The sequence below is a fragment of the Propithecus coquereli genome, unplaced genomic scaffold (assembly GCF_000956105.1).
Source record: "Propithecus coquereli isolate 6110/MARCELLA unplaced genomic scaffold, Pcoq_1.0 Scaffold235, whole genome shotgun sequence".
Taxonomy (NCBI): domain Eukaryota; kingdom Metazoa; phylum Chordata; class Mammalia; order Primates; family Indriidae; genus Propithecus; species Propithecus coquereli.
This window is the reverse complement of record NW_012147897.1, coordinates 5,230,714-5,256,306: the sequence shown is the minus strand read 5'-3', so window position 1 is coordinate 5,256,306 and position 25,593 is coordinate 5,230,714. Positions and strand designations below refer to the sequence as shown.

The window sequence follows — 25,593 nt, the reverse complement described above, 5'->3', positions numbered from 1 at the left end:
CCTTGCCTACTCCAGCTTCTGGTGGCTCCAGGAGTTTCTTGGTTTGTGACTGCATAACGCCAATGTCTGCCTTTGTCCTCACATGGCCCTCTCCTCCTCTTCTCATGTCTTCTCTTCTTTCTCTTACAAAGACATTGTGTTTGGATTTAGGGCCAACCCAGATAATCCAGATTTCATCTTGAGATCCTTAATTTAATTACATCTACAAATACCCTTTTTTCAAATTAGGTCATATTCACAAGTTCCAGGGGTTAGAACATTGACATTTCTTTTGTGGGGGGCATTATTCAGGCTACTCCCCGAGTTAAGAAAATGGGCCTAGAGAGAGAACGCAGAATCACTTCTTCCTCCTTTGGGGATTAGTTCTGAATATTAGCTACCTTTATTACTTTATTCATTCAACAAATGTTCACTGAGGGCTTCTCTGTGTCAAGGCCTTTGCTAGATGCTGGGAAGTCAGACCCAGATCATCCCTAGAGGAGATGCCAACTCCTTATATGGGAGTCCAATAAGTAAACAAAGAGTGATAATCCATTTGCTCAGTGCTGGGTCTGAGAGAAGCCTAGGGGCAGTGGGAGCAAGAGGAAATAGTTGAGAGTCAGATTTCACAGTTGAGGTAACATTTAAACAGGGTTTTGAAGAACCAAGAAGAGTTCACCAGGTGGGGAGGGAGGGAGGAAAGGACATTCCAGCAGAGATCAGGATCCATTCTTTCTACAAGCCTTTACCAAGGTTCAACTCTGCACAGGCTGACTACTGAGTCCTGGAAATGCAGAGCTCCAGTAAACAACCTTCTCAGACTTTTCCACCCACATGGCACACATACTAGGAGAACTGGAACTCCCATCCCTAGGGATATGGGGGAGAACTCAAATAGCCCACTGCTTGCTAAATATTCTAGATAATGTATTTAAAATATTTAGCACAGTTGTCTTAGATGTAGTGTTCAATAAATGCTACCTATCATTATTTTCATATGTCCTATTTCATGCTAAAAATTCTGTTATTATTGGGATCGTATTTCATAATATAGTTTCAACATAAAAATATTTTAAATCATTTAGAATTAAATTATAATAATATTTATACAGTGTTATATATCCCCCAGAGAAATATGTGTCCAAGTTTAAAGGACATAGATTATAAGGTGGCCAAATATAATATACATGCAATGAGAGAAGGAGATTCAAGGTCAAGTGGTAACAGAGAGTGGCAACTCCTCAGGGCCTGGTAGGCAAGGTCAGAGCAGGCTTCACAAAAGTTTTAGAGGATGACTAGGAGTTTGAGAGATGAACAATAGGTGTTTAGATATGTTTGGCTCAAGTGGTGTTTTAACAGCTAACTAATACCATGTTGGATATTAAAATCAAACACTGTTTACAGGGATAAAAAGCCAAACCCCCGCCAATCTATTTTGCCTCCTGTTCCTCCTCCCACCTCACGGGCCTGATGTGTTAAGTAAGTAAGAGCAAAATAGTGTCTTTCAGTGTCTCAAACTTTATTAAATTAAATTTATCCCTTTCCTTTCAACGGAGCCCTCTTTCTTTCCTTCACTTTCTTGTTTAGTCAAACATCCATTAGACCTTTGCCAGGTGTCCAGCCAGGGCACTGTATTTTAAAAAATGATGCAGATAGAATCTCTGACTAAAAGGAGTTCACAGATCATTTCAGTACAAAGTGGTAAGTACAATAATTGAGATGATATATAAAGCGCAATGGAAGCACATGAGTGGAAGTTACCATGTTGTCCAGGAAGGCTTCCTAGGGGAGAAAGAGTACTCTAGGCAGAAGCAACAGCACAAGCAAAGGTGCAGAGGATATGGCATCAGCATAGTCTAACGTGGCTGAAACAAAGGCTGCGTGGGAGAGCAACAGGCAGAGAGGCTGGCAGGAGCCAGTGATAGCTGAGAAGAACCTGACTACCAGGCTGAAGAACTTGAGTTTGATCGTGGGCAACAGAAAGTCACTTAGAAAGATGGCTCAGGCAGCCCTGGAGAGGCAGCTGTGAAGGGGCAGGAATAGAAGAGTAAGACTCTTGCAGAAGGCCAGGTGAGAACTATAAAACAAAGAAGAGGCTGGTCCCAAAGAGCCTGCACACACCCAACAAACCAGAAAAGCAGGTCCCTGGGCAGTATTTCTCCTCCTTTCCCAACACTTCGAGGTCCCTTCTCAAAAAAGCTTTTCCAGATCTGAACTAATTGTTAGCTCCTCTGAGCTCTCACAGCAGCTGTCCAACCTCTCTTCAGTACGTGTATCCCTGTGCCTAGTCATGTACTGAGTGGTTTATGTCTGTCTCTCCCGCTCTGCCGTCAACCCCTGCTCTCGATTTCTCTCGGAATCCCTAGCATCCTGGCACAGAAGACAGGCTCTGTAGGCTTCAATGAGCAAATGGCTGAATAAAAGAAGTCAACGAATGAATGGATATGTGCTTGAGTAAGTCAATATTTGGATCACGTGGGGGCCTCCATTGCACCCCCACTGGACATAGCCCCAGAGAGAGGAAATGAGCTTGCCCAAGGTCACACAAAGTTTGTAGCAAGCTAAGTCAAAGACTTGGGCCTCTTGTCCCCAAGACCAGCTCTTGGGCCTCAATTCCAGTGGTTTTCACACTGCCACCAACTATATAGGTGCCAGTGTGAACATAGGGGCTTGTGAATTTATGGGCTAGCCAGGGTAACACATACTGGATACAAGCACATCTAACCCAGGGGCTGATAAAGTGAGACTCACCCAGAGAACACCTTCCTTGGGCACGGACTTTGACAGTAAGGTCTGAAGGTTGAGTAGGCGTTAGCTGGACAAAGGAGGCTAGTGAGAACAGGAGAAGCAGTTTGGGCAGAAGGAACAGGAGGAACAGCCTTAAGAAGCAGCATGGAGGAACCACAGAGAAGCCCGGGCAGGAGTGGGCAGAGAGAGGCAGCTGGTGCTGAGGAGGAGAGGGAGCACCCTGGGTGTAAAGTGGTGTAGCTGAAAGACTCCCAAGTCAGGGGTCAGCAGCTGGAGGTCTGTCTGGGCCTACAGCTTACTAGCTGCATGATTTTAGGCAAATTGACTTCCCTCTCTGAGCCTACAGGTTTTCCTGGGGGCTAGAGAGAACTAAAATTTGCTAGTTACTTACATAAATTACTCTGATCCATCCTCGCAGGATCCTGTGAAGTAGGTATTATTGTCTCTGTTTTACAGATGCCTAAAAAGAGGCTCAGCTATGGAAATGACCTGTCCAAAGTCTTGTGGTTTTTAGTGGCAAATTGATGGTGTGAACCCATGTCCCTTGCTTCTCAGGCCAGGGCTCTATCCCTTGTACCATACTTCTGGTTTGTAAATAAAAGTTGCTCAGATCTTAGTTTCTAAATACCATCCTCCACTAAGAGGAACCAGGACTCTTTGGAGAAGTGGCTGATTCCAGGATTGGGCAAGAAAAAAGTACAAGATGATCCTGGAGCATCTAGTTGTCCCAGGAAGTAAGGAATTGCTCAGAAAAATGATGGGGACAAATGGTGTCAAAAGGACACAGAAGCCAATTTGAAGGGGTTCCCATTGCCCAAATCTGAGGCAGTTTGGGCATCAGAATAAATAATGACAGAATGGTTTATAACCCAGTGAATAAAATAGGGATCCATGAGTCATTATTGATAGAAATAAATAATAAATGTTTTATAAGGGAGGAGATATTTGCATAGTCTCAAAGTACAAAAAAAAAGTATAGTGGAAAAGCCAGTCTTAATCAAGTGATCAAAGTGACCGTCATCAGTAATGAGACAAATTGAAATCATGTGCCACTTGATAGGACGTGGTGAGAAGAGCCCATCATCACTTCTGTGCTATTTCTGCTGAGGTGGATAACCTGAATCAATCATAAGGGAACAACTGTCAAAACAAAACTGAATGGCCTGTAATCGTCAAGATTGTCAAGGTCATGACAGTTAAGGAAAGACTGAGAAACTGTTTCAGATAAAAGGAAATTGAAATAACATGTGACTCTGAACTTGATCCTTTTGCTAAAATGGACAATATTAAGACATATGATGAAATTTGAATAGGGTACGAGGATTACATGATAGTAATGTTTCTATGTTAATTTCCTAGTCTTCATGATTTTACTGTGGTTATACAGGATAACATTCTTGTTCGTTGAGTGTGATGGGACTCATGTCTGCAACTTAATCTCAACTAGTTTAGGGAAAAAAATTCTTTGTATTGTATTTCAATGTGAGAGTGTTTCTAAAAAAATTATAAAGAAAAAATCTCATAATGTTCATTGCATAATAATCTATTTCCTATAAACAAAATGAAAATGTATTTTTTATAACAATCTTCCCGTGGATGAATTAATTAATGCATTTACCTGTTTATTTATTAAAGAATGGTAAGGCAGACTTTACTGAAAGGGGGATACAACAATGGGGTTTTGTAGCAGGAGAGAGAGATCATTTAATTCCTTAAAGCTTAGATTTTAAAAAACATAATAACTTATTAGTGCTTGAATTGTCCCGGGCATTGTTGTGTGCAGTTTTTGTGTATCCTCACAACACTGTTATGGGATTAGAGATCTAAAGAGTCAGGTTACTTGCCCAGGGTCACACATATCAAGTATTGAACTGGGTCTAAAGCAGTCTAACTCCAATGTTGTTAATTCTACATTTTACTGCCTCTAATGAAAAAGTTATACTGCATATATTTTAAATAAGTTTTATTTATACAGTGAGGTCATACTTATTTTTGGAATACATTTTATATCATATATATTGAATGAACAAATATACTATTCATGTTTAATTAGAAGAAAAACACTTTGATATATCAGTTTTCATCAAAAGTAATTATAAATCTCAAAAATCATTTGCTATTTTAGAGCTGAGAGAAGGAAATTTTTAACTGTGTGCTAATGTGATTAAATGATATGTAAAAAACATAGGAAATAAAATTGTGTGTATGCATGATAAAAAACGTTAGATGGAAATACATGAGCCAAAACTCCCTAAGTGGAAAGTGGTAAAAAATATTTTGAAAGAGTCTGCAAGGAAGGGAAACAGGAATATGAAAAACAAGTTTGATATATATATGGGGCTTGTTTGTTATAAAAATTATGGTTGTAAAAACTCAAGCACCAGGGGGTGGGGGAAGTCCCTATTTTTCTCCTTCTCCTAGTGATCCTACCATAATTCGTTAAATGGGAACTTCTTCTGCCTGCTCAGAAGTATTAGGGAAGAGTGCCTTCCAAACTTGCAGTCTACTCCTACTTGAAGTATCTGATTTGTGAGAAGACCAGAGTCTGCCACCAGTGGTACAACTTGTCTATCAAGTGGTAAAAATAGTATTAAAGGTCACCGTATTAGTTTAAACCACAAACTGAGTGGCTTAAAACAACAGAAATGTATTTTCTTATAGTTCTGGAAGCCAGAGTCCAAAATTAAGGTGTTGGAAGGGTTGTGCTCCTTTAGAGGGCGCTAGGGGAGAGTCCTTCTTTGCTCCTTCCAGCCTCTGGTGCCTCTGGGTGTCCCTTGGCTTGTGACTGGGTAACTCCAGCATCTGCCTCCATCTTCACATGGACTTCTCCCCTTGTCCCATCTCTTGTGACAACACTCGTCATTGGATTTAGGGCCCACCCCGATAATCCAGTGTTACCTCATTTTGAGATCCTTAACTTAATTACATCTGCAGACCTTTTTTTCAAATAAGTTCACATTCACAGGTTCCAGGGATTAGGACATGTACATATCATTTTGTGGGCCACCATTCAACCCACTGCACCATTCCTATGTGTGGCCCGCCCCTCTTTTCTCTCAAGCCACCCTGCCCAAAAGATGAAAAAATTAAGGTGGTGTTAATCTGAGCTAGATTGTTTTAAATTAAGATGCTAATTGTAACCCCCAGGGTAACTACTAATAACTAAAAAATATACAGTAAAAAGATAATTAGTATATTAGAAAACACATGTTTAACACACAAGAAGGCAGGAATGGAGACAGCACAACATCAAAATATAAGACACTCAGAAAACAAACAGCAAAATGGCAGATGTAAATCCTACCTTACAAGTAATTACACTACGTGTAGAGAATAAACAATCAGAAGGGTAGAGAGTAGAAATACGGACGTTAAAAAAAAGATCCAACACTATTATGTCTACAAGAGTCACACTTTATATTCAAAGACACAAGTAGATAGGTTCAAAGGGGAAGGATAGAAAAAGATATTCCATGTAAATAAGAACCAAAAGAGTGCTGGGGCAGCTATACTAACACAGGCTACACATAATAGTCTTCAAGACAAAAATTGTTACTACAAAGACAGCATTTTATAATGATAAAAGGGTCAGTGCATCAGGAAGAGATAACAATTATAAACATGGGTGCACCTAAGAGCAGAGTCTCAAAAAACGTGAAGCAAAAGCTGACAGAATGAAAGGGAGAAATAAACACTTCAATAACAACAGCTGGAGAATTCAACACCCCACTTTGAATAATGGGCAGAACAACTAGGCAGAGTAGCAACAGAGAAATAGAAGATTCGAATATCACTGTAAACCAACTCGAACACATAGACATCTTTCTCTGTAAAACACTCCAGCGTCTCGCTCAGGGTAGGAGCTGGATAAGGGTCTAAGTGTGAAGAGGAAGCTTAGGAAGCTGCGTGGCATTTGCCTGAGAACCCCCCAGTGCCCCCTTGTGGCCACATCTAGGAATCACAAGCAGAATCATGGAATTGGCAATGCAGGCTGAGACCACGGCCCCACCACCACCACCACCCAAGGGCAGAGGGGCTTCCAGTAAAAGAGGTTCCAGTTCCCTCTCCTGATGTAACAACTCCCAACCCAAAAGATGAAAAAATTAAGGTGGTGTTAATCTGAGCTAGATTGTTTTAAATTAAGATGTTAATTGTAACCCCCAGGGTAACAGCTTCAGAGCTCTGGCTGAAGGGAGCTCTAGGACGGCTCACACACAGGGACGGCTCTGGACAGGCTGCTGTGAGACATACATTGTCCTGGGTTATTACTGTGGTTCTCCTTAGACAGAGATGGCTGAGTTCCACAGCGCACAGTAGGTGTTCATTATTCACAAAATTGACGTTCGAGAATAATGGCCTTTGTGGGGTGGCCTCGGTTAGGGCCGGAGCTTGGTCTGAAGCCTGAAGCCAGACCGAGGCTGCAACCTAGCATCGGGTCAGCCTTGGGCTGGGGCTGGGCTGGGCTGAGACTCTCATCAAACAGGCCTTTTCTGCATCCTAAAGGACATGCCTGTCCTTTACCCTGAGCTCCCTGGCCCGAGGCCTGCCTGGCACCACAGGACCCAGCCTCCGTCAGTCCCTCCAGAGCACTCCCTCTCGCTGCTCTGCCCTCCTGCCCACCCTGAAACTCTGGAGAACCGGCTCTCTGCCCTCCCAAGCCAGTGCCCCCGCGGAGTCCTCTGCCGCCACCTCTCCCTCTTCCCGGTCAGCAACGTGTTTCAGTCAGGTCTCCCCATCTTTGCACCTCCTGCTCTGCCTGTCACTCCTTCCCTTCCTGGCAAACTTCAGCCACCCTTCCAGGCCCAGCTCAGGCATCATCTCCCGGGTGAGGCACCTACGCTGGGCTAGAGGTGCTGCCACAGCTCTGCCAGCCCTGCGTATCCTCAGCCGTTTCCACTGTTTGTCTCTGCTCTCGAGCAGCCCCCTGCAGCTTCTGGCACAGTGCGACGTCCCTCAGGTGTGTGGACGGCAAGGACAGGCAGGACAGACATTTTGGCAGTAAGGAAGTTGGAATGAGGGCCTTTGGTCTCAGCTGGGAAGGGTTCCCCAGTGCTCAGTACTCACTGAACTGAAGGGAACTAGAAAAGGAAGAAGAGGTACCTTGTAATCGCTAGGTGACAGCAGGCCAGGCCTCCCCCTTTTTGGTGTGCTGAGGCAGGAGCAGGGAACACAGTTGGAATGATCCAGAAGGACCCTTCCCGCTCAGCAGGGCCTTACAGCTGGACAGTCCTTTGCCCCATGTGGCAGGCAGCCTGTGAGGTGGCTCCCAGTGACCCTTGCCTCCTGGTACCCACTGCCCTGTATAATCCCCGCCCTCCAGTGTGAGCTGGACCTCATGACTTGCATGTAATGAACAGAATATGGCACAAGTGACAGGACATCACTTCCAAGATTAGGTTATAAAGGACTGTGACTTCCCTCCTCTCTTCGCATGCTGGCTCTTCTAGCTTACTCTCTGATGAAGCCAGCTGCCATGCCATGAACTACCCTAGGGAAAGGCCCATGTGGCAAGGAACTGAGAGTGGCCTCTGGTCAGCAGCCTGTGAGGAAGTAAATCCTGCCAACAACCACTGAAACGGCCTTGAAGTGGATCCTCCCTCAGCTGAGCTCTGAGATGCCTGCAGCCCGGCCAACACCCGACTGCAGCCTTGGGAGACCCTGAGCAGAGGACCAGGCTAAGCCTCAGCCCCTGACTGTGAGAACTCTGAGACTACAAATGTTGTTTGCAGCCACTGAGTTTCAACATAACCTGTCACACAGCCATAGATAACTGACGCACTACAGCGGGGCCATGTGGGCCAAAGGAACGAGGGGCAGAGGGCTCTGCGGGCAGCCCAGCGGGGGCGGTGGTCTTCCCCAAGTGGCAGTGGCGGGTGCAGATGCAGCCCCAGCAGTAACTCAGAGAGGCTTCTCATTTCCATTTATTTGTCCAGGCATATACAAAAATCTGACATGGTACAATGATCTCATCAAGAGAAAACAGGACACACAGAGGAGGTGCTGGGTTTCCTGCCTGGCCCCACCCCCACAGAAAGGCACAAATATGTGAGGCTCGGGTCGGGGGCCGCGTGTCCTGGAACCAATCTGCCACTTAGAGGGGCCAGGCCCCTCTGTGCACAGACCCCTTCCTCACACCCAGACTTGGGGGTATGGGTTAGGTAAACCAAGGCCACCGGGAAGCATGTGATCCAGGCAAAGCCTGAGTCTGCGCCTTGTCTGTGCCATCAGCCTCTTGAGGAAAACCTGTCACTCCAACCAGAACATGGTGGCTGACGATCCCAGAGATGGTGCACCCAGAGCAGCCCTGTGCCCAGCACAGGATCACCTCCACCTCGCCCTCATCCTGAAGGCTGTCCAGGCTCAGGTTTGAGAGCCTGGGGGTGGGGCAAGGGTAGCAGAAGGGAGCATCAAGCTGGAACATTCCAGCTGCTTACCACTGTCCCTACAAAATGGGGCAACTGTACCCTCCGACTCTTCCCCTTGGCAGGAGGGACTAGTCCTGCAGTCAAGCATGGGGTGTGGGAATATAGGTGTTTGCATTAGAAGTGGCTTCTGCCTCCCATCCCTAGGAGCAAAAAGTGAATAATCAAACTGGCCTGAGTCACTAATGGCTGTCCTTCTTCCCCGATCAACCAGGACTGAGTTTTATCTGTCATTTCAGAAAGGGAAGAAGAGGGGTTGGTTGAGAAACCATAAAGGCCTAGATTCAGCCACCACCTAGAACAGGACAAACTGGAAGTGAAAAGAGCTTGAAATATTGACTTTTTCTTTCTTAAAAAAGACCTAACATGGTAATGGTTTAACAAAATTATTATAATTTCTTTTAAATAACCCACAGACACCCATGACACTTCCAAATTTACAGAACAAAAAGCACTCGAGAACTTGGTAGAAAACGATTTGCAGCTGGTTCCTCCAGGGAGTTGGCCCCCGGAGGGCTGGCTCAGTTCACCTCCAGGACCTCGGTCTCGGGGAGGCCGAACTTGGTCTTGTGGTTGTCGAAGAGCTTCACCAGGGCCTCCATGTACATGGCGTGGTACAGGTCGATGTCCTGCTGGGTCGGGTGCTCCAGCTTGGGGATGGTGATGGGCTCGCCCACTGCAGGAACGGGGCACAGGCCTCTGGTTAGTCACTGCCATTCCCCTGGGCACCCACCATGATGCTGATGGTGGTGACCCTGTGCTACTGGCCCCATGTGTCACGAACTGTGCCGAATGCTTTATGTGCATCGTCTCTGACTGTTCCCTTTTACAGAAGAAAATGCTGAGGCCCAGGGGCATGGGAAGGGCCCCGCCCAGGGCCACACAGCCACTAAGCAGATGGGATCAAAGCTGTTTGAAACCACCACACTCTGCTAGGAGTTCCTGCCAGAGTTGTGGGATGAAATAAACAGCTTTGCTTTTGCTCCACTCTAGGCAAGCCATTTTGTCTCTCTGAGCCTCAGTTTCCTCACCCGTCACGTGGGGATCCTTCCTCAGAGGGCTGTTCTGAGGAGTCTGTGAATGATGTGGCATGCTTTAAACAGTGCAGTAAGAGTAGGAAAGGGAGGAGGAGATGAACATTTGTACTGTGCACTGTTTTATTTTCTTAACCTGCTTCATCTCCGTACCCAGTCCATTCCTAATCCTGCCAATGCTGTCTGAAATTTCTCCCAAATCCACGCACTCCCCTGCCATCTCCCACTACTTCCCGCTCGGTCCAAGCCACTGGCTACCACACAGCCTCTGGACTGGTCTTAGAGCTTCCATTTCTGCCCCTTCTGACCCATTTTCTATCCAGCAGCCCCAGGGATCGCTTTAAATTGCAAAACTGAACCTCCCTCCCAAAGACCCTCAAGCAGCTTTCCGTTCTCCAGGTGAACAGCAAACGCCTTCACACTGCCCACAGGACCCTGTCCCCACCCCAGCCACACCTGCCCGCAGAAATGGTCCTGCTGCCCCGCTGCTACTTTGTCCCTGTCTAAAAGCACAAAGACATCTGGTCTGAGAACGCACAGTATCCGTGTGAGCTTCAACCCCTCAAGTCCACTGCTGAGGGCCCACATGCTCCTGCAGAATCTCTAGCTTGTGACTCATTAACGCGCACATGCACGCGCACACACACGTGCATGCACACATCTGCAACAGGTAATTCTTTGGAATCCTCTGAACTGTCCCAAATATACCAAAAACAGCACAGCTGAGGGCCAAGTACAGCCAGTTTTTGGCTATGCTTCTGTCCATACTTATCCTGCAGTCTTGTTGATGTTTTATTTCTATTCTTCAAAAATCTACACAGTCTTGTCTCTGGAACTTTACTTTGGCTATTGTTTCTGATAGAAACTCTCCTGCTCCTCTCTTTTGCTGGATAATTCCTATCATTTAGCAATGTCAGAGTCATCTCCTCCTCTCTGGGGTCCACCATGACCCTCAAGAGCACCCACACGTCCTCATCATTTCTCCCCTTGGTCTTTGTTGCAATGCAGTCTTGCCTGTGGACTAATGGGCACTGCAAACCCAGAGACTGAGGGTCTTGTTTTCTCACCTGTCGCAGTGCTTGGTTCATAGCAAAGGCCCTATTCCCCGACCCCCACCCCACCCCTACTGATCACTCCCATCAGCACCCAATACATCAAAGTCCTCAAGGCTAAGAGCATGGCTGTCAGAGCCAGGCCCACACTGGAATCCTGTCTCTACCACCCACTAGCTGTGTGGCACCCTGCGTTCAGGACAGCCCTTGGGCTGGGGGCTCACCAACAGTGGTGATGGGCTTGGAGTAGGGCACCAGTCCCCAGGTGTCAGAGGAGAAGAAGCCTCGGCCATGGAAGATGCATGGGGCGAAGCCAATGTACTTCTGGAACTTCTTCTGGACCCATCGGCCCCAGGAGCCCTCCTGGAAGATCACCTGCTTGTACACCTCATTCTCCCCAAAGGAGTAGGTGGGAACCAGGTCAGCTCTGGAAGGGAGACGCCAGGGTATGTCGCAGCCTAATTACTGGTTTCAGTTCCAACAGTCGGCCCTACAGGGCCTGGACACCAGCCAAGCTCCCCCTCACCCAGGGGGTACCAGAATCACCTAGGTGAGCCAAGCTCACATGTCCCCTCACTACCCAGTTCTGCCCACCTGCTAGTGACTGGGGAGCACGTCTGGGCTCTGGGACCCCAGGCAACGGGAAGGCTGAATGCCCTGCTCTGGAATTCCTGCTCTTTACCCTCCTCCCTCAGGGCCTGCCTCCGCTGGGAAGTTCTCCCTGTCCTACCCCCAACCCAGGCCACTCTCAGCCCTGGACGCACCCACCCCACCCCCACAGTCTCAGCAAACTGTGTTGTCACTATCTGTCCCTCCTCCCTCCCCCTGCCCTTGGTGGTCCCTGAGGGCAGGGACTGGGTCTGATTTGACTATGTCCCAGGGGCTGGCGCAGAGCCAAACCCTCAGAGCAGCCTCTTCTCCCAAAGCCCGATATAAGGTCCTGAGGGGATTGGAGAAGAGAGCTGCTGTCCTGCAGCCACACTCCAGGGCACATGGGGCCTGGATGGCGCGGCTTAGAGCCTTCCCTAATTTGTTTAACTGCCCGCCACACCTCTCCCACTCTGGCCCGTGGCACTGCTGGAGGGCCGTCACCCCAGGACCCTGCTCCTCCTGGGGTGGCCCAGAGCCCACACATGGGAGGACAGCAGCAGACCTCAAGTCCAAACAGCTTGGCTCTGCATCTCACAATGTGTCCCTGACCAGGTCACTTAGCCGCACTCAGTTTTCTCCAATGGGAAATGGGGATGTCATCACCTGCTGGGTTGCTAGGGAACCGAATGGGACTATAGAGCGGATGTACTTTGTCAAATAGAACGCGCTGAACAGGTGGCTACACAGAATGTGCCCCTCGTTTTCTAGAAAGGGTCACAGAAAGCCAAACCACCTAGCTCCTCTCTTCCTGTCCTCAGGGTGACCATTCCAGAAGCCCTCCCTGCTGTTTCCAGCCACACCAGCCTTCCTGCTGTCCTCTTGCTCTCCTAGCAGGGCGATGCATTTTAGCCCCAAGTGGCAAGTCTTTACACAGTCCCACATGTGAGCCTGCCTCTCAGCCCACCTGCAAAGGCCCGGGGGCCACAGGCTACCTCTCTGCCTCACCCAGACACCCAGCCTACATGTGGGCAAACTAGGTCCAGACTGCCGTCTGGGCTCCAACTTCTCCTCCCTGACGCTATGACAGACCCCTTCTAGGCCTTCCCAGGGTCTGGGCCCTGCCTTCGGGCACCATGGGGCCTGCTGCCCTGGGCTGAGGAAAGCACTGGAGGGGTGTGTGTACAGAGGCACTTACCCGTGGCGCAGGGCCAGTTTCACAAAGCCCTTGCGGTTCCGCAGGGTGACAGCATTCTTGCCAGGCATGGAGCTCAGGGACTCAGCTGCACCCCCAACCACGATGATGATGGCATTGCCACTCCCATTCTTTGAGAGCAAGTAGTCTATGGTGTCCCGATTGACAGGGCAGATGCCTGGCAGGGAGAGAACGACAGACAGTCAGGGTTGCCCACGGAGGCACTCCCCACCCCCTGCACACGGTCAAGTGCACAACACAAAGAACCCTGGACTTGGGCCCCAGACCTAACCCAGCCCCTTCGAAGTTGTCTGGTCCTGCCTAAGCTACTCATTTTTCCGAGCCTCAGCTTACTTATCTAAGATGGGGATAATGATACAAGGTTGTTTTAGGAGCTCATTTATTTGACAAACATTCCCTGAGGTCTTAACTCTGCCAGGCTGGTGCTAGGTGCTGGGGATCCCAGTGAATCAGGCTGGTGGGTCAACGGTGGTGGTCACAGGCGGTGGACAATGACAGGGCCACGGACAACAATCAGGCTGTGTGGAGGGCAACACAAGGGCTTGGGGTGCCCAGAAAAGGGGTCAGAGAAGGCTTCCTTGGGAAGATGTTATTCAGGTTGAATCCTGAAGGCTGCACGATCAGCCTTCCTGCTCAGCCCTGACCCGCCGTGTCTGTAGTAGGTTGCATCTCCCAGTGCAGGACCAGCACCAGGGAATGGCGTGTTGGCTCCCTGCATCACTCTGCTCCATGGAGAGGCTCAGGCTTTGACAGTGGCACCCAGCAGGGGTAGGCAGAGGTGGATTCTCACCTCCAGACATCAGGTACTCCCTCAGCACTGGCATCCGGAAATTGCCAGCCAGCGTGGCCAGGTAAGGCCTTATACCAGGGAACTTCTTGCTCACTTCTGTGGCTTCTGTGCTGAAGTTGCAGAAGGCACCCAGGCCCATGATGCCATGGGGGTGGTATCCAAAGATATAGTTCCTGGTGGTCAGCAGGTTGTGTGTCTTCACCAGCTGCAAAGAAAACTCTGGGTCAAAAGAAACTGGCTGGGAGAGGGGTACTGGGGCATGCCCAGAAGGCAGGGGAGGGACTGGACAGGTCAGGTCCTCTGGGACTCTGGGGGCCCAAAGGACTGCAGTGACTCTCCACACGTGACCTCAGACTCCCATCACGGGGCCACAGTGTTCATGCTTGCCAGTCATCACCTGGACTTCGAGTCCCTGGGAAGGGGTGGGGAATTTTCTCTCTCACTCCTTTATTCCCCAGCCAAGCACACACCAGGTCTTCTTATTTGCACTCTGCCAGCCTCCTGCCTTCCCTCCCTCTGGGCCCATCCTCCTTGCCATAGCCAGACTGACTGTTCTAAAACCCAAATCCAACCCATTCCCACTCTCAGACTGAAGAGGGTGTCCAGCTTCCATCAGGGTAAAGTCCAAGTTCCTGAGTTTGGCAACTGGGCCTTGGCTGCAAGCTGTGCAGCCGCTGTCAGTCTCCCGACACTGTGAGCTCCTTGCAGGTAGGGTCTGTCTAGCCCTGTGGCCTGAGGGCTAACCGACAGCCCACAGATAAGCCATGCAGCCCACCTCCTACTCCCCTGGCCCAGAGAAGGGACAGTGCAGCGGGCCTGAATGGAAACTTGCTGCCAGCCAGCCAGATTTAGCTCAGGTTCTGAGGCAGGAAGGACAGGACATGGCAAGTGACAGCCCTTGTGCCAGCCAGCCTGAGGAGGGGGATGGGGAGGAGGTCAGCTGTACAGCTGCAGCAGCTGAGGACCTGACGTATGGTGCTATCAACAAAGCCGTCTTGGGATGCTCCAATGATTGGCTTCCTAAGGGGCCGCCACCTGCCCTGCAGCTGGTGGCTTGGAGGGGTGGGGGGTGCAAAGTTTTCCTAAACCCTGAGCATGAGAGGCACTGAGCCTGAGACACCCGCCCAGCATTACAAGGAACATGATGAGGGTGGAGGGTGCTGAGAGCGTTGGAAAGGAAGGGCATTTTGTTCATAAAACATCACTTTTTTTCTGATCTGATCTGAAAAATAATAAAGACTTATAAATAATTTTAAAAATATAGGAGAATAAAAAGAAAATCAAAAATACCTGTAATACCTCTGTCCAGATAAAACACTCTGACACATTGGGTCCTTTCTCAACTCAAATATAAACATGCTCTTTTTCAAAAGCCACAAAATTGAGGTTATATGGTTGGTAACATTTTTATATCATTTTCTACCAAATGTATCATAGCTATTTGTCCTCACCAAAGTCCCTCAGTTACATGTCTTCTCACGGTGACATTAGTATTCTGTCACACAGCTGTGCTACATGGAACAGCACTGACTCAACCCCTGATTGCTGGACATTTTAAAAGCTTCCAAATTTTCCCTCTTAGAAATAATGCCTCAATAAATACCTTATCTTTGTCTACATATCTGATTGTCTTCCTGAGACAAACTTCCAAAAATACAATTCTTGGGTCAAAGGGTATGAACATGTTGGTTTTCTGGGCTGCCTGGTCTCAAGAGAGGTGGCATCAATAACATCTCCACCTGCGTGCTGGGACGTGCCCCTTTCCTGCGCTGGCCCAGCTGGAAGCAGAGTCACTGGCCACCAGCAGAATATCAAGAGCCTGGGTTTTCTGTGACTTTAGGCCTGGGGACCTCCCGGCTGAGTGAAGGACCTCGTGGGCAGTTTCAGGGGAGAAGGTGCTGGTGGCTGGCCTTGGAAAACTGAAATCCACATCGTCAGATGACAGAGGACCGAGGGAGACAGAACAGGGCGCCTGACACCACTCCCAGCTCTGGGACTGCCCGTCTGTGTAAACCTGAGCAAGGCTCCCTCCGTCTTAGCCACTACTGTGCGGGACGTGTGTACTCCTTCTCCCACTCTGCCTTTGGCAAGCAGATTAAAGTGGCTCGAAAACCCAGCTGTCCTCCAAATAAATGGGGAACAGCACAGCCTCACCCACAGCCGGTGGCGGCAGGGGCAGTGAGGGGATCTAAAAGTCGGGTTTTACACAAGCTTTGCAAGATTGTTGATCAGATGTTTTGCCTCCTAAAGAGCAGGTCTGCCCACCAAGTTGGCTCTCAGGAGAGCTAGAATTTAAAAGCACCTTGTGCCCGTTTCCATAAAAAAGGAAGGCATTGGGGTAAGGGCGAGGCAGCCAGCACCAGGCTGGAAACCTGCTCCTGACAGCTGGGCCCAGGCCTGTCTCATGACCAGGAGCCCAACACACAGAATAGGCTGGCAGAGCCCGGAAAGATCTAGGCCACTCCTTGGATGACACGGGGAGACTGCGGCCTAGAGAAAGGAGCTGCTGCTTCCCGAGAAGGTCACAGAGAATCATCCTCCACGTCTGGACCAGGCCACCCAGCTGTGCTTTTCCCTGGGCTGCTGGGATGGAGATGTGTCACCTGGTGGGACCCTAGCTGGCTCTTTAAATGATTTCCTCCCTCTTAAAGGCTCTATCTGATAGGACGTTTGGTTAAATGAGGTGCCTTGGGGCATGTGCAGGTTCATGGCCCTTGGCGCAGTACGCAGAAGAATGTGGGCATCTGACACAGCTTTGATCTGTTTTCATGTCACACCTCCTCCCCCAAGGGCTGGACAGAATGTCCGTTCTGGAGGGAGGGAGAAGGACACTGCTGATGAAGGCTCTGTTGACATGCCTATTCTTGTGTCCCCTGACTATCTCCTGTGGCAAAGTCCCAGCCCAATGGGGCACCCAGGCCAGGCCTGTTGGCTAATGTGAGTCTGGGACACATTCCTGGCAAGCCACTCCTCACACCCTGTCTCCTAGAACAAGAAAGGTGCTCAGGAGGCTTGTCCCACTCCAGCACCACATAGAGGAAGAAAGTCAGGCTAAGAGAGCAGCAGGGACTTGTCCAGGCTTACCCAGCAGGGCACGGTGGCAGAGGAACACAGGAACACAGGAGTAAGAACACAGGCCCTGAAGCAGACAGCCTGGTTCCTACACCTGTCCTGCTACTCACTTAAGCTTTGTGACCTTGGACCGTCCCTCCACTCTGGGCTTCAGTCTGCTCATCTGTGAAATGAGGCAGGCGGAGAGATAGAGGACTCTAAGCTCAGAGGGTCTTTCCTAGTCCCCTCTCCAAGGATCCTGCCTATGCCTCAGGGAGAGGTGACCAGGGCACTGCCCACTCTTCTTCAAGGCAGCTGGTGGTCCTGGTGGCTGTTGCTAACACATGAGCTCCAAGTCTGCCAGGAGAAGGGATGCTCTGTGGTCAGCTGAGCTGCTCTGTTGGCAAAGAGCCCCATGGGGAGGGCAATGGGAGGGCTGGGGGTTACAGCTGAGATCCTCATTACACAATCATCGGCAGGCGGCCAGGAAAAGGGGGTGGGGCAGAAGTGTCACACACAACACTATAGAGCATCAGACCAGGTATCAGATCACCAAGGGCAAATCCCTGCACAGAAGGGGAGCACGAGGCCCCGAGGGGCAGGGGCAGAGCCCGGCCTAGGCCTCAAACTGAGGCTCGACACCCCAGCCTGCCTCAGGCCCAGGCTGGTTCTGCTCCTGGTGCCCAGGAGCCTTCACAGGGCCAGCTGGCATGTGCCCTGTGGCTCCAACTCCTAACTGACTCTGGGAACAGAGAGGTGGTAAGGATATAGCTGCCTGTTTTGGTTCTTTTGGAAGGTGAAGATCAGGTGGGGAAGGATGCCTGCCTGTCTCAGGTCTAACCAAAGGTCATCCTGTTCTGGGTGAAGGGGCTACTGGCCTCCAGGGGGCTGCCTGAGGACCAGGCCACAGTGGCAAGAGAGATCACTGAGGTCTGGCCCCTACAGTGAGAGAGAACAAGCAGAGAAAACAGTCTATAATCACTCACATCCAACCACAATTTATCACATGAACAGCGCCATTTTGCAGATGAGGCAAATGAGGCTCAGGAAGCTTGAGAAAGTCTGCCATGGTCCCACGGGCAGAAAGTGACAAAGTCTAGCAGGATTCCCTACACAGGGAGCCCACCCCAAGGGCAGGGACCAGGGCTGGCTCTTCTGTCTCCTCATGCCCAGCATGGAGCCCAGCACTGGACGAGGAGCAACGATGGCAGGTCAGTTCATGGAGTGACAGAGCAGGAACTTAAACCCAGGTCTCCAACAGCAAAGTGGCAAGAGGGAGACTCAGGAAGTTGGAATCGATCCAATGGGGAAACGGGGATTGAATCTCCCAGAGAAACAGGCAGTAGGAGTTCAGGGGAAAGGAACCCGGGTCCCGGATTCAGGAAGCCTGGATTCTAGTCTGCCGCTGCCGCTGCACTGAACTGTGCAGCCTGGACAAGCTCTGGACGCTCCTTTGGATGGAGTTTCTTTACCTCCAAAATGAGAGTGTTGGATCCTATGATGTAACATCCTCCCAGCAACAACAGCCTCATATTTTTTGCAGCCAGAGAGATGGGATTGAGAAAAGAGAAGAAACCCTGACCCCAAGGAGCAGGGAGGTCCTGGGAAAACTGGGTTTAGGCTGAGGGTGGGAAGGAGGACCTGGCCCTGGGCCACCCCCGCAATACCAGAGGCAGCGGAGGAGTGCAAGGTTACCCAGGCACGGCCCCTAGGCAGCGCACCAGGATGCCTCAGTCTCTGACTCACCACAGCAAGGGTACACCACGCTGCGTCGCGCACAGAGCACTTTCACGCTCACGCGCTGACGCCGCTCCACAGCCCCGCTGCCTTCTGCTCGGCTGCCCCAGCAGCCAGGGTGAGCCAGGGCTGCAGTGCAGAGTGAGCTGGACAGACAGGTCCTTCCCCTTCAGGGAAAACCTCCAGGATTCTGCCAAAGCTATCCACACTCCACCAGCATCGCTCACACGCATCCGGGCCCAGACGGCTCTGCCTTAGCGGTCCAGCTTGCAGACCAGGCACGGGCCAGACAGAGCTGGGACGGAAAGCCACACTGAGCCACCAGTTACCCCGTCAGGACCTCCGGGGTGGCCCCAGAAAAGACGGGAGCTCAGAAGAGCAGTGAAGGGTCCTAGAGTAGTCAGTGGTACAGCAGGAAGGAAACCCAAAGACCAGCTTGGTCTAAACTTGCTTCACATGGGGAGGCTGTGCCCTGGAAGGGACAGCATTCACCCAGGGTCATACTGGGTTTTTCCTGTCTCCATCCTCCAAGCCCATGGGAAGCCTGAATATCTGCCCAAGTTTATTCCTGTAGCTCTGCTGTCCAGAAAGGCAGAGTGCTGAGGTGGGAAGAGCCCAGGCTTTGAGGCAGGACAACTGGCATCTCAGCTCCACCACTTACTAGTTTCATTCAGCTTTGCTACTCTCTGACCCTCAGTTTCCTTTTCTGTAAAAAAGGATAAAGCTAATGCCTACCTTACAGAGTGCTGTGAGGGTCAAGGAGACTCCTTGGGGAAAGGTGCTGGCTCCTGCAAGGCCCCTGATAAATGGGTATTTTCCCTCTTCTCTCTGCCTCCTCACTGTCTTCTCTACCCAAGGCTTCTTCTCATACGCGGGTGCCTGTGCTGCCCTGTTGTCTCTGCCTCCTCAGTGCCACGCATCCTTTAAGGCACAGTTCTAGGAGCACCTCCTCCAGGAACCTTCCGCAACCACTTCAGCTCCCAGAGTCTCCCCCTTTCACTGCACTTCAAATTACCTGGGCCCTTATTCACCCAGCCATGACCCCCAGCAACTAGCTAAGAGAAGTGATATTTCCCTAAGATCTTTGGGAGGAAAGAAAGCCCCTTACACTTAGGGTTTTAAGTTCAGGGTAGATAAACGTGGATTACTTTAGTATCGCTCTTGATAAATCACCTCCATTTCAAGTTATGCCCTTAATATTCACTGAAGGGCAGACATGCAATGGCCATTACACGTACTACTACACCTGCTCCTGACATCACTCAGGCTCAGTGTTTGTAGCATCTTTTAGATCAAACTCCTAGAACCAGTCTTGTTTCCCCAAAGAACCAATACGCTTCTTCCTCTCCCAGAACAAAAACCTAACAACTATCATGTTTCTCTTTTTTCCTTGGCTGCCAGGAAGCTCAGAGCTGTCTATGAAGCTCAACTGTAGCAATTTCATTGACCCTTCTGGCTGAAATGCTAGTATTTCCTTCCCCAAGTCTTGATTTTTCTCTTTACCTGGTATGGCATTATATGTATCCTAAGTTGCCTCAAATCCTGCATAAAGCAGGGTGTGGTATGAACAGATACTCATAGTGGGAGATCCCACATGGTTCAACTCAGCACTCACGGTCACTGTGAGTGCGTGGGTTAAGGCCTGAGTTCATATTTCCCATCCATTCCCACCCTCCCAAGATAACACCCACCACACTTTACCTGGATGGGAAAGTAGTCACGAAAGTAGCGCCACACAGCCCAGTTTCGGACCCACTGCGACCTCCTGCCACCTTCCAGGGAAGAAAATAAGGTGTTGGGAAGAAGTGGGGGTGATTGGATATTTGGGCAAGGCAGACAAGACAGAGCCCGTCTGAAACCCCAAGGCGGGTGACTATCACCCCAGGCAGCATCTTTGTCCCCTTCCCAGTGGGCCACTTCCACATCATTCCCTCGCATTATACAAACCTTGATGGACTGTGAGCTCCTACAAGGACCAGAATGGTGCACTTCGAGGAGCTTTTAACTCAGCACCCAAAACCACACACTGGGCTAGCCGATGCTTTTCACAAATTGGTGTTGAGTTAAAAGAAACAACATGCACGATGAACTTTAACTCGTGCAGGAGGCAACGGCGAGGGAGTAGGCAAGGGAGGCCTGCATGCTTACCTTTCTTGGGCGTGTTCCAGTCAAACACCAGCCAGGTGAAGTACAGCACAGCGATAAGCCAGCAATCAGTGCAGAATGTGTACATGAGGATGACACTGCAGGCCACTCCTGGCGGGGAGACAGATGGCCACACGTTAGCCCTGTCCTCCCTAGCTGGGACCCATCTCCCCTCTGGGCAATGGTGTAGTAAGCATTTACTGTGGCACTGAGCTAGGCACAGCTGGAGCCATGAGCATGGGGGCCTGCAGCCCCTGAGAAGTGGCTAAGGGGACACTCAGCCTGGGAGGAGCAAGCTCAGGGGACACAAGCGTCCCCTGTCTGATGGGCTGTCGTGTTGAGGGGCACATGGGCCCCATGCTATCTGGGCAGTAGCACTGGGGAAGGTAGGCTTTGGCTTCTTGTGAAACTGTTCTTACTGTCCCCTCCTTGCATGCTCCACCTACACCCAGTGCCCAGCACAACTTCTGTAGATAAGGAGAAGGAACAGCCACCAAGCGCCTGTGCATCTCAGGGGTGAGGCAGGGTGACTTTTACCCCATCTGAAAGATGAGAACAGAGGCTCAAGGGGGAGGTACCTTGCCCAAGGTCACCTGGCAGGAACAGTGGCAGAGGCAGGATTCAAACTCAGGTCTGATTCTAAAGTCCATACTCTTGACCAGGCTTTAGAAGGTCACCAAAAATGAGACGTCCCGGACTGCCACTGGAGGGACCTGAGAGAGGAGTTCCTGCCCCAGGAGGAGTGCTGGCCCCTTCCAACGTACACGGAGGGCCAGGAGTCCCAGGCCAAAGCTCGGAGCTTATCAACCTCCCCAGAGTGCCACTTGGAAGACTGGAGACCAGCTTCCGTGGGTGACCCCATCTGGGCCCACTGGCCATAGATGGAATAACCTAGCGCAGAAGGGAAGGGAAGCTCGTGGCAACCCTGGTTTATCTCACAGCTCACTCTTAGGCGCCCTCATCTTTCCCATTTTTTCCCAGCCTCCAAGGCCTGGCTCAGACCTCATCTCTTCAAGAAATGTTCCCCAATATCATACTATCCATACATGAATCTCTCACCCCTGAACTCCCCGCACCAGGCAGGCCCATTTCTTTGCCCCTTGCACTTAGCACAAGGCCAGCAGGTAGCAGGTACTCATGCCAGGTAGAAGCAGCATGGCCTCCTTCTAGTACCCCCCCTCCCCTGCCCAGGGTGGGAGGCCAACCCTTGCTGTGTGTCCACCCTCTGTGGGCGGGAGCTGGTCACGGTGCTGCGGGGATGCCATGCTCTGTTCTTTCCACCATGCTGAGCCTCCTCTGCTTTCCCGTGAGAGAGGATAAGGCCACGTGCAGACTCTCCACGAGCCTAAGGGTAGGGAAATGGTGGCCCCCCGTTGCCCACAATCCAGTCCTATTCTAGACTCCTGAGCCAGTTTCTCCCCAGGATGGCTAAAAACAGGGTAACTCTCTTGGGAGTGGCAGTGAACACAGAGTGTCCAGATTTTCAGGACCAGCTTAGGAGTGTGACATCACAGATAGGGAAGATGAGTCTCTAGGGAAGCGTTTGCAGGCTACAAGACCCTGTTAAAGGCAAGCTGTGAACTATTGAAGGCAGCTTGGTGAATAGCTATGTCTAAGTGAAGGCTGCTTACAAAGTTATACCGTGTAGAAGTTTGCTACAGGTTCCCTTTCTTAGGCCTGGAGAAGGGACCACTCTAGTCCCCTGGACTTCACAGGTACCCAAGCTCCTGAGCAGCTAGGTGGATGCTCCAGGTGGGCCTGGGCAGGGCCTGTGAAGTTCGAACAGGGGAGGGTCTGAGCAGCCTGGAAACCTAGCTACCAGCAAACCCTTAACTCTCTCAAGGGGTGGAGGGACCAGAGGGGGCTGAGCCCCAGGCCCATGGCCTAGAGGGCTGGTCTCTCTGGGAAGGTGGGTATCCCTACCCACCTGTTCTTGCTCTGTAGCTAAGGCAGCCAATGGAGAAGAGACATGGCTAGGAGTCCAGAGGCTGCATTCCAGTCCCAGCCTTCCTCAGCTAGGGGCCCACTCCCCAGCCCTGTGTGACCACAGCCCTCTCTGACACTATTCATCTTATCTCTCATCAGCCTCTGCCTCCCTAGGTAGACGCCTTCTGGCAGACAGCCCTTCAGCCCCTGAGCTCCTTGGGAGCAGAAACCAGGTCAGATTAATTTCTCCAGCCTCAGCAACCAACACAGGAAAGATTATTGAGCAAAAGGATGAACTAAACCCACCAAATGACCTTCTTTCTCAGAAGGTCACAGGCTCCCGGTTCTATCCTCTCAGGTCATGGGGCTGCAGCAGGAACCAATGCGGCTGAGTCCATGAGACATAAGCAACGTGCTTAAAAGCCTCACTTGCTCCACATGTGAAAGGCTTGGGACCACTTTCGCACATCACCTCCTCCCCACACATCATCGTGGCCCACAAAGAAGCTTCTGATACAAAACTCTGGAGCCTGAGGCCCGTGGTGCAGGGCAGTCTGCAGATGCTCAGTGGCAGGGGAGGCCACGGCACGGCCCATTAAGAGCATGGACTCTGGGGCTAAACACACCTGCAGCCTTGGCCCTGCCACTTACTGGCCATGCCCCATCCCTTAATTTCCTTACAGGGTGTTAGGAAAATTAAATGAGATGATGTTTGAACTTAACACAAAGCCTGGCACACCTTAAGTGGCTATGGACTTGGATCAGGAAACAAATGACATCTAAATTTTCATTCATCTCTTATGTAAATTTATCGTTTCCTTCACTTATGAATGTGACGAACCACAGGAATATTAGCAGTACCTGTTGACATGACACCAATAGATAACAAAGGTTTTTCATATGACAGTATAGCAGTTGCAAATATCTTGCAAAGTCATTTATTCTCATCATGACTTAAGAATTATAGGAATTATTAAAACTGCTACTAGATCTTTTATTAATATAATAAAAAAGCACATGTGTTACTATGTCTGATTAGGTTTTCTATCGTGTATTTATATTGTTTCCTTTGAAATCCAACGTACTCTGTATGACACATTTGAAAACATCGAGAAGGGCCAGAGCCTTCATCAGGATGCCAGAGGGCTCCATGGCACAAAAATGGCGAAAAACCTGTAGTCCATAGGGAGCCGGATGGGGCCCCGAAGCTCTGCAATAGCAGGTGAGCCTGAGCCCATGGTTTGAGAGGCGGAGGCCGGGAGCAGCCAGGCTGCTCAGGTAATTAGCAGTGGCTGGAAAACCTGCCTGTCCAACCAGGCCTGGCTCCCTCCCACACCAGGGCGTTGAGAAGACGCTGGGCCGGTTTCTGGGCTGTGGTTCCACAAGCTGCTCGGCTCCCCACCAGCCAAGCCAGGTCCACTAATTCTGGGATTCCAGTAAGGTGGGCTCCCTAGGGAGTGCACTGGGCTTCTGCTCAAATCCCATCTCTGCCATTTAATGAGCTTCGCAGTCTCAGGTAGTCATTGAACTTCTGGGAGTTTCCATTTCCTCACCTGTGAAGCGGGGACTTGAGGAAAGACACATCTGGGACCTGGTACGCTGCGGGGGTTTGATACACAGAACCCTGTCCTATCCCTCTGCCCTGTAAATGAGGTCTCAGAGCCCTCCAAGTGCGTACAGGAAGGACACCCGCTCAGCAATGACATGGTACCCTGACAGTCCCCTACCAGACTGTCCAGGGCGCAAGAGTGGGCCGCCCAGAGGGACTCGCTCTCAGGAACTGACGTGCACGTCGCCCTGACGTGCTGAGGCTACTTGCTATGCTGAGGACACAGGGGCCTTCGGAAGGAGAAGGGGCATCTGGGAGAGCAGAGGGTGGCCCAGGCATGGGCCCTTCCCTCTTCCCAAACAATCCTTATCATCTTGACCCTGGCCTGGGTGGCAATCCAAGGAGGGACTGGATTGCCACCTAGCCAGACCTGAGGAAAAGGCAACAGAGCACAGGTGTGTGGGCAGTGCTCCGAGACAGAAGGCAGCAGGCCTTGGGAAGCAGCTGGGGAATGTGTTCTGCAGGAGTGGGTGAGGGCTGCAGTGGGCACCACCCATGTAATGGGGCCGGCACAACCAGGTCCTGTGCAGGTGCTCTCATTCCCTGTCTTCAATCTCTACAAAAGCCATGTGAAGGAGGCATTTTCCTCGCACTCGAGATGAGGAAACTAACATTCAGAGAGCGCAAACAACCTTTATAAGATCAGAGAGCTTGTTTGCAGTAGATTAAAAACTACCTGGCACCATACCACCCTGAGGCAAAACAACATCCCTGCTGGAAAATGTTTGTTGGTGGGCAGGTAGCACTGTGGGAAAAGCACAGGCTCTGGGGGTCCTACAGACCTGGATTCAAACCTGCCTAACCTTGGCCAAGTTACTCGCCCTCTCTAAGACTTGAGTTTTCCCATCTGTGAACAGGAACCATACCACCACGTCCCACTGACTCTCACTGAGTCCTTGTGCACGCCTAGGGGTACAGCACTCACTCTGGGACCCAGAGGCGGGAGTAAGTGGGGGAGGCTGTGGGGCAGCCTGTGTAAGGACTGCTCTTACCCCCTCGCCTCCACAGAGCAGAGCTCCTACTCTAACCCCTGTTGGGGACGTGGCCTGTGCCTGCCCGCCCAGCCTCCCTCGAAGCCCCAGCTTACCCAGCACAAGGAAGGACAGGACCCATTGTAGCACTGAGATGACTTGTAGCTGCTTTTCCACCTTGGACCTATTGAGCCAGGTGATGGAGAAGAGGTCCTGGAGGGCAGAGAGGATGCTGGAGCCAGTGCCTGCAGCAGAGGGGAGATGTCAGCCTATTGTCACCCTCCCCTCCAGCCTCAGGGTCCCCAACACCATCCTCTAGATGTGA

The 25,593-nt window shown here is 50.7% G+C and overlaps 1 protein-coding gene across 1 annotated transcript in view; it reads right to left on the bottom strand.

Annotated features, from left to right (window-relative positions):
- Window positions 1-8,635: 8,635 nt before the first annotated feature.
- The window catches only part of DGAT2 (diacylglycerol O-acyltransferase 2), a 29,455-nt gene continuing 12,497 nt past the window's right edge, over window positions 8,636-25,593 (bottom strand). The window contains exons 2-8 of the mRNA XM_012645750.1: window positions 25,385-25,513; window positions 20,766-20,873; window positions 20,319-20,389; window positions 13,830-14,034; window positions 13,022-13,196; window positions 11,460-11,662; window positions 8,636-9,825 (exon numbers count right to left, since the gene is read on the bottom strand). Of these exons, the coding sequence (XP_012501204.1) occupies window positions 9,671-9,825; window positions 11,460-11,662; window positions 13,022-13,196; window positions 13,830-14,034; window positions 20,319-20,389; window positions 20,766-20,873; window positions 25,385-25,513 (1,046 nt within the window). The 3' untranslated portion in view covers window positions 8,636-9,670. The remainder of the gene's footprint in view (window positions 9,826-11,459; window positions 11,663-13,021; window positions 13,197-13,829; window positions 14,035-20,318; window positions 20,390-20,765; window positions 20,874-25,384; window positions 25,514-25,593) is intronic.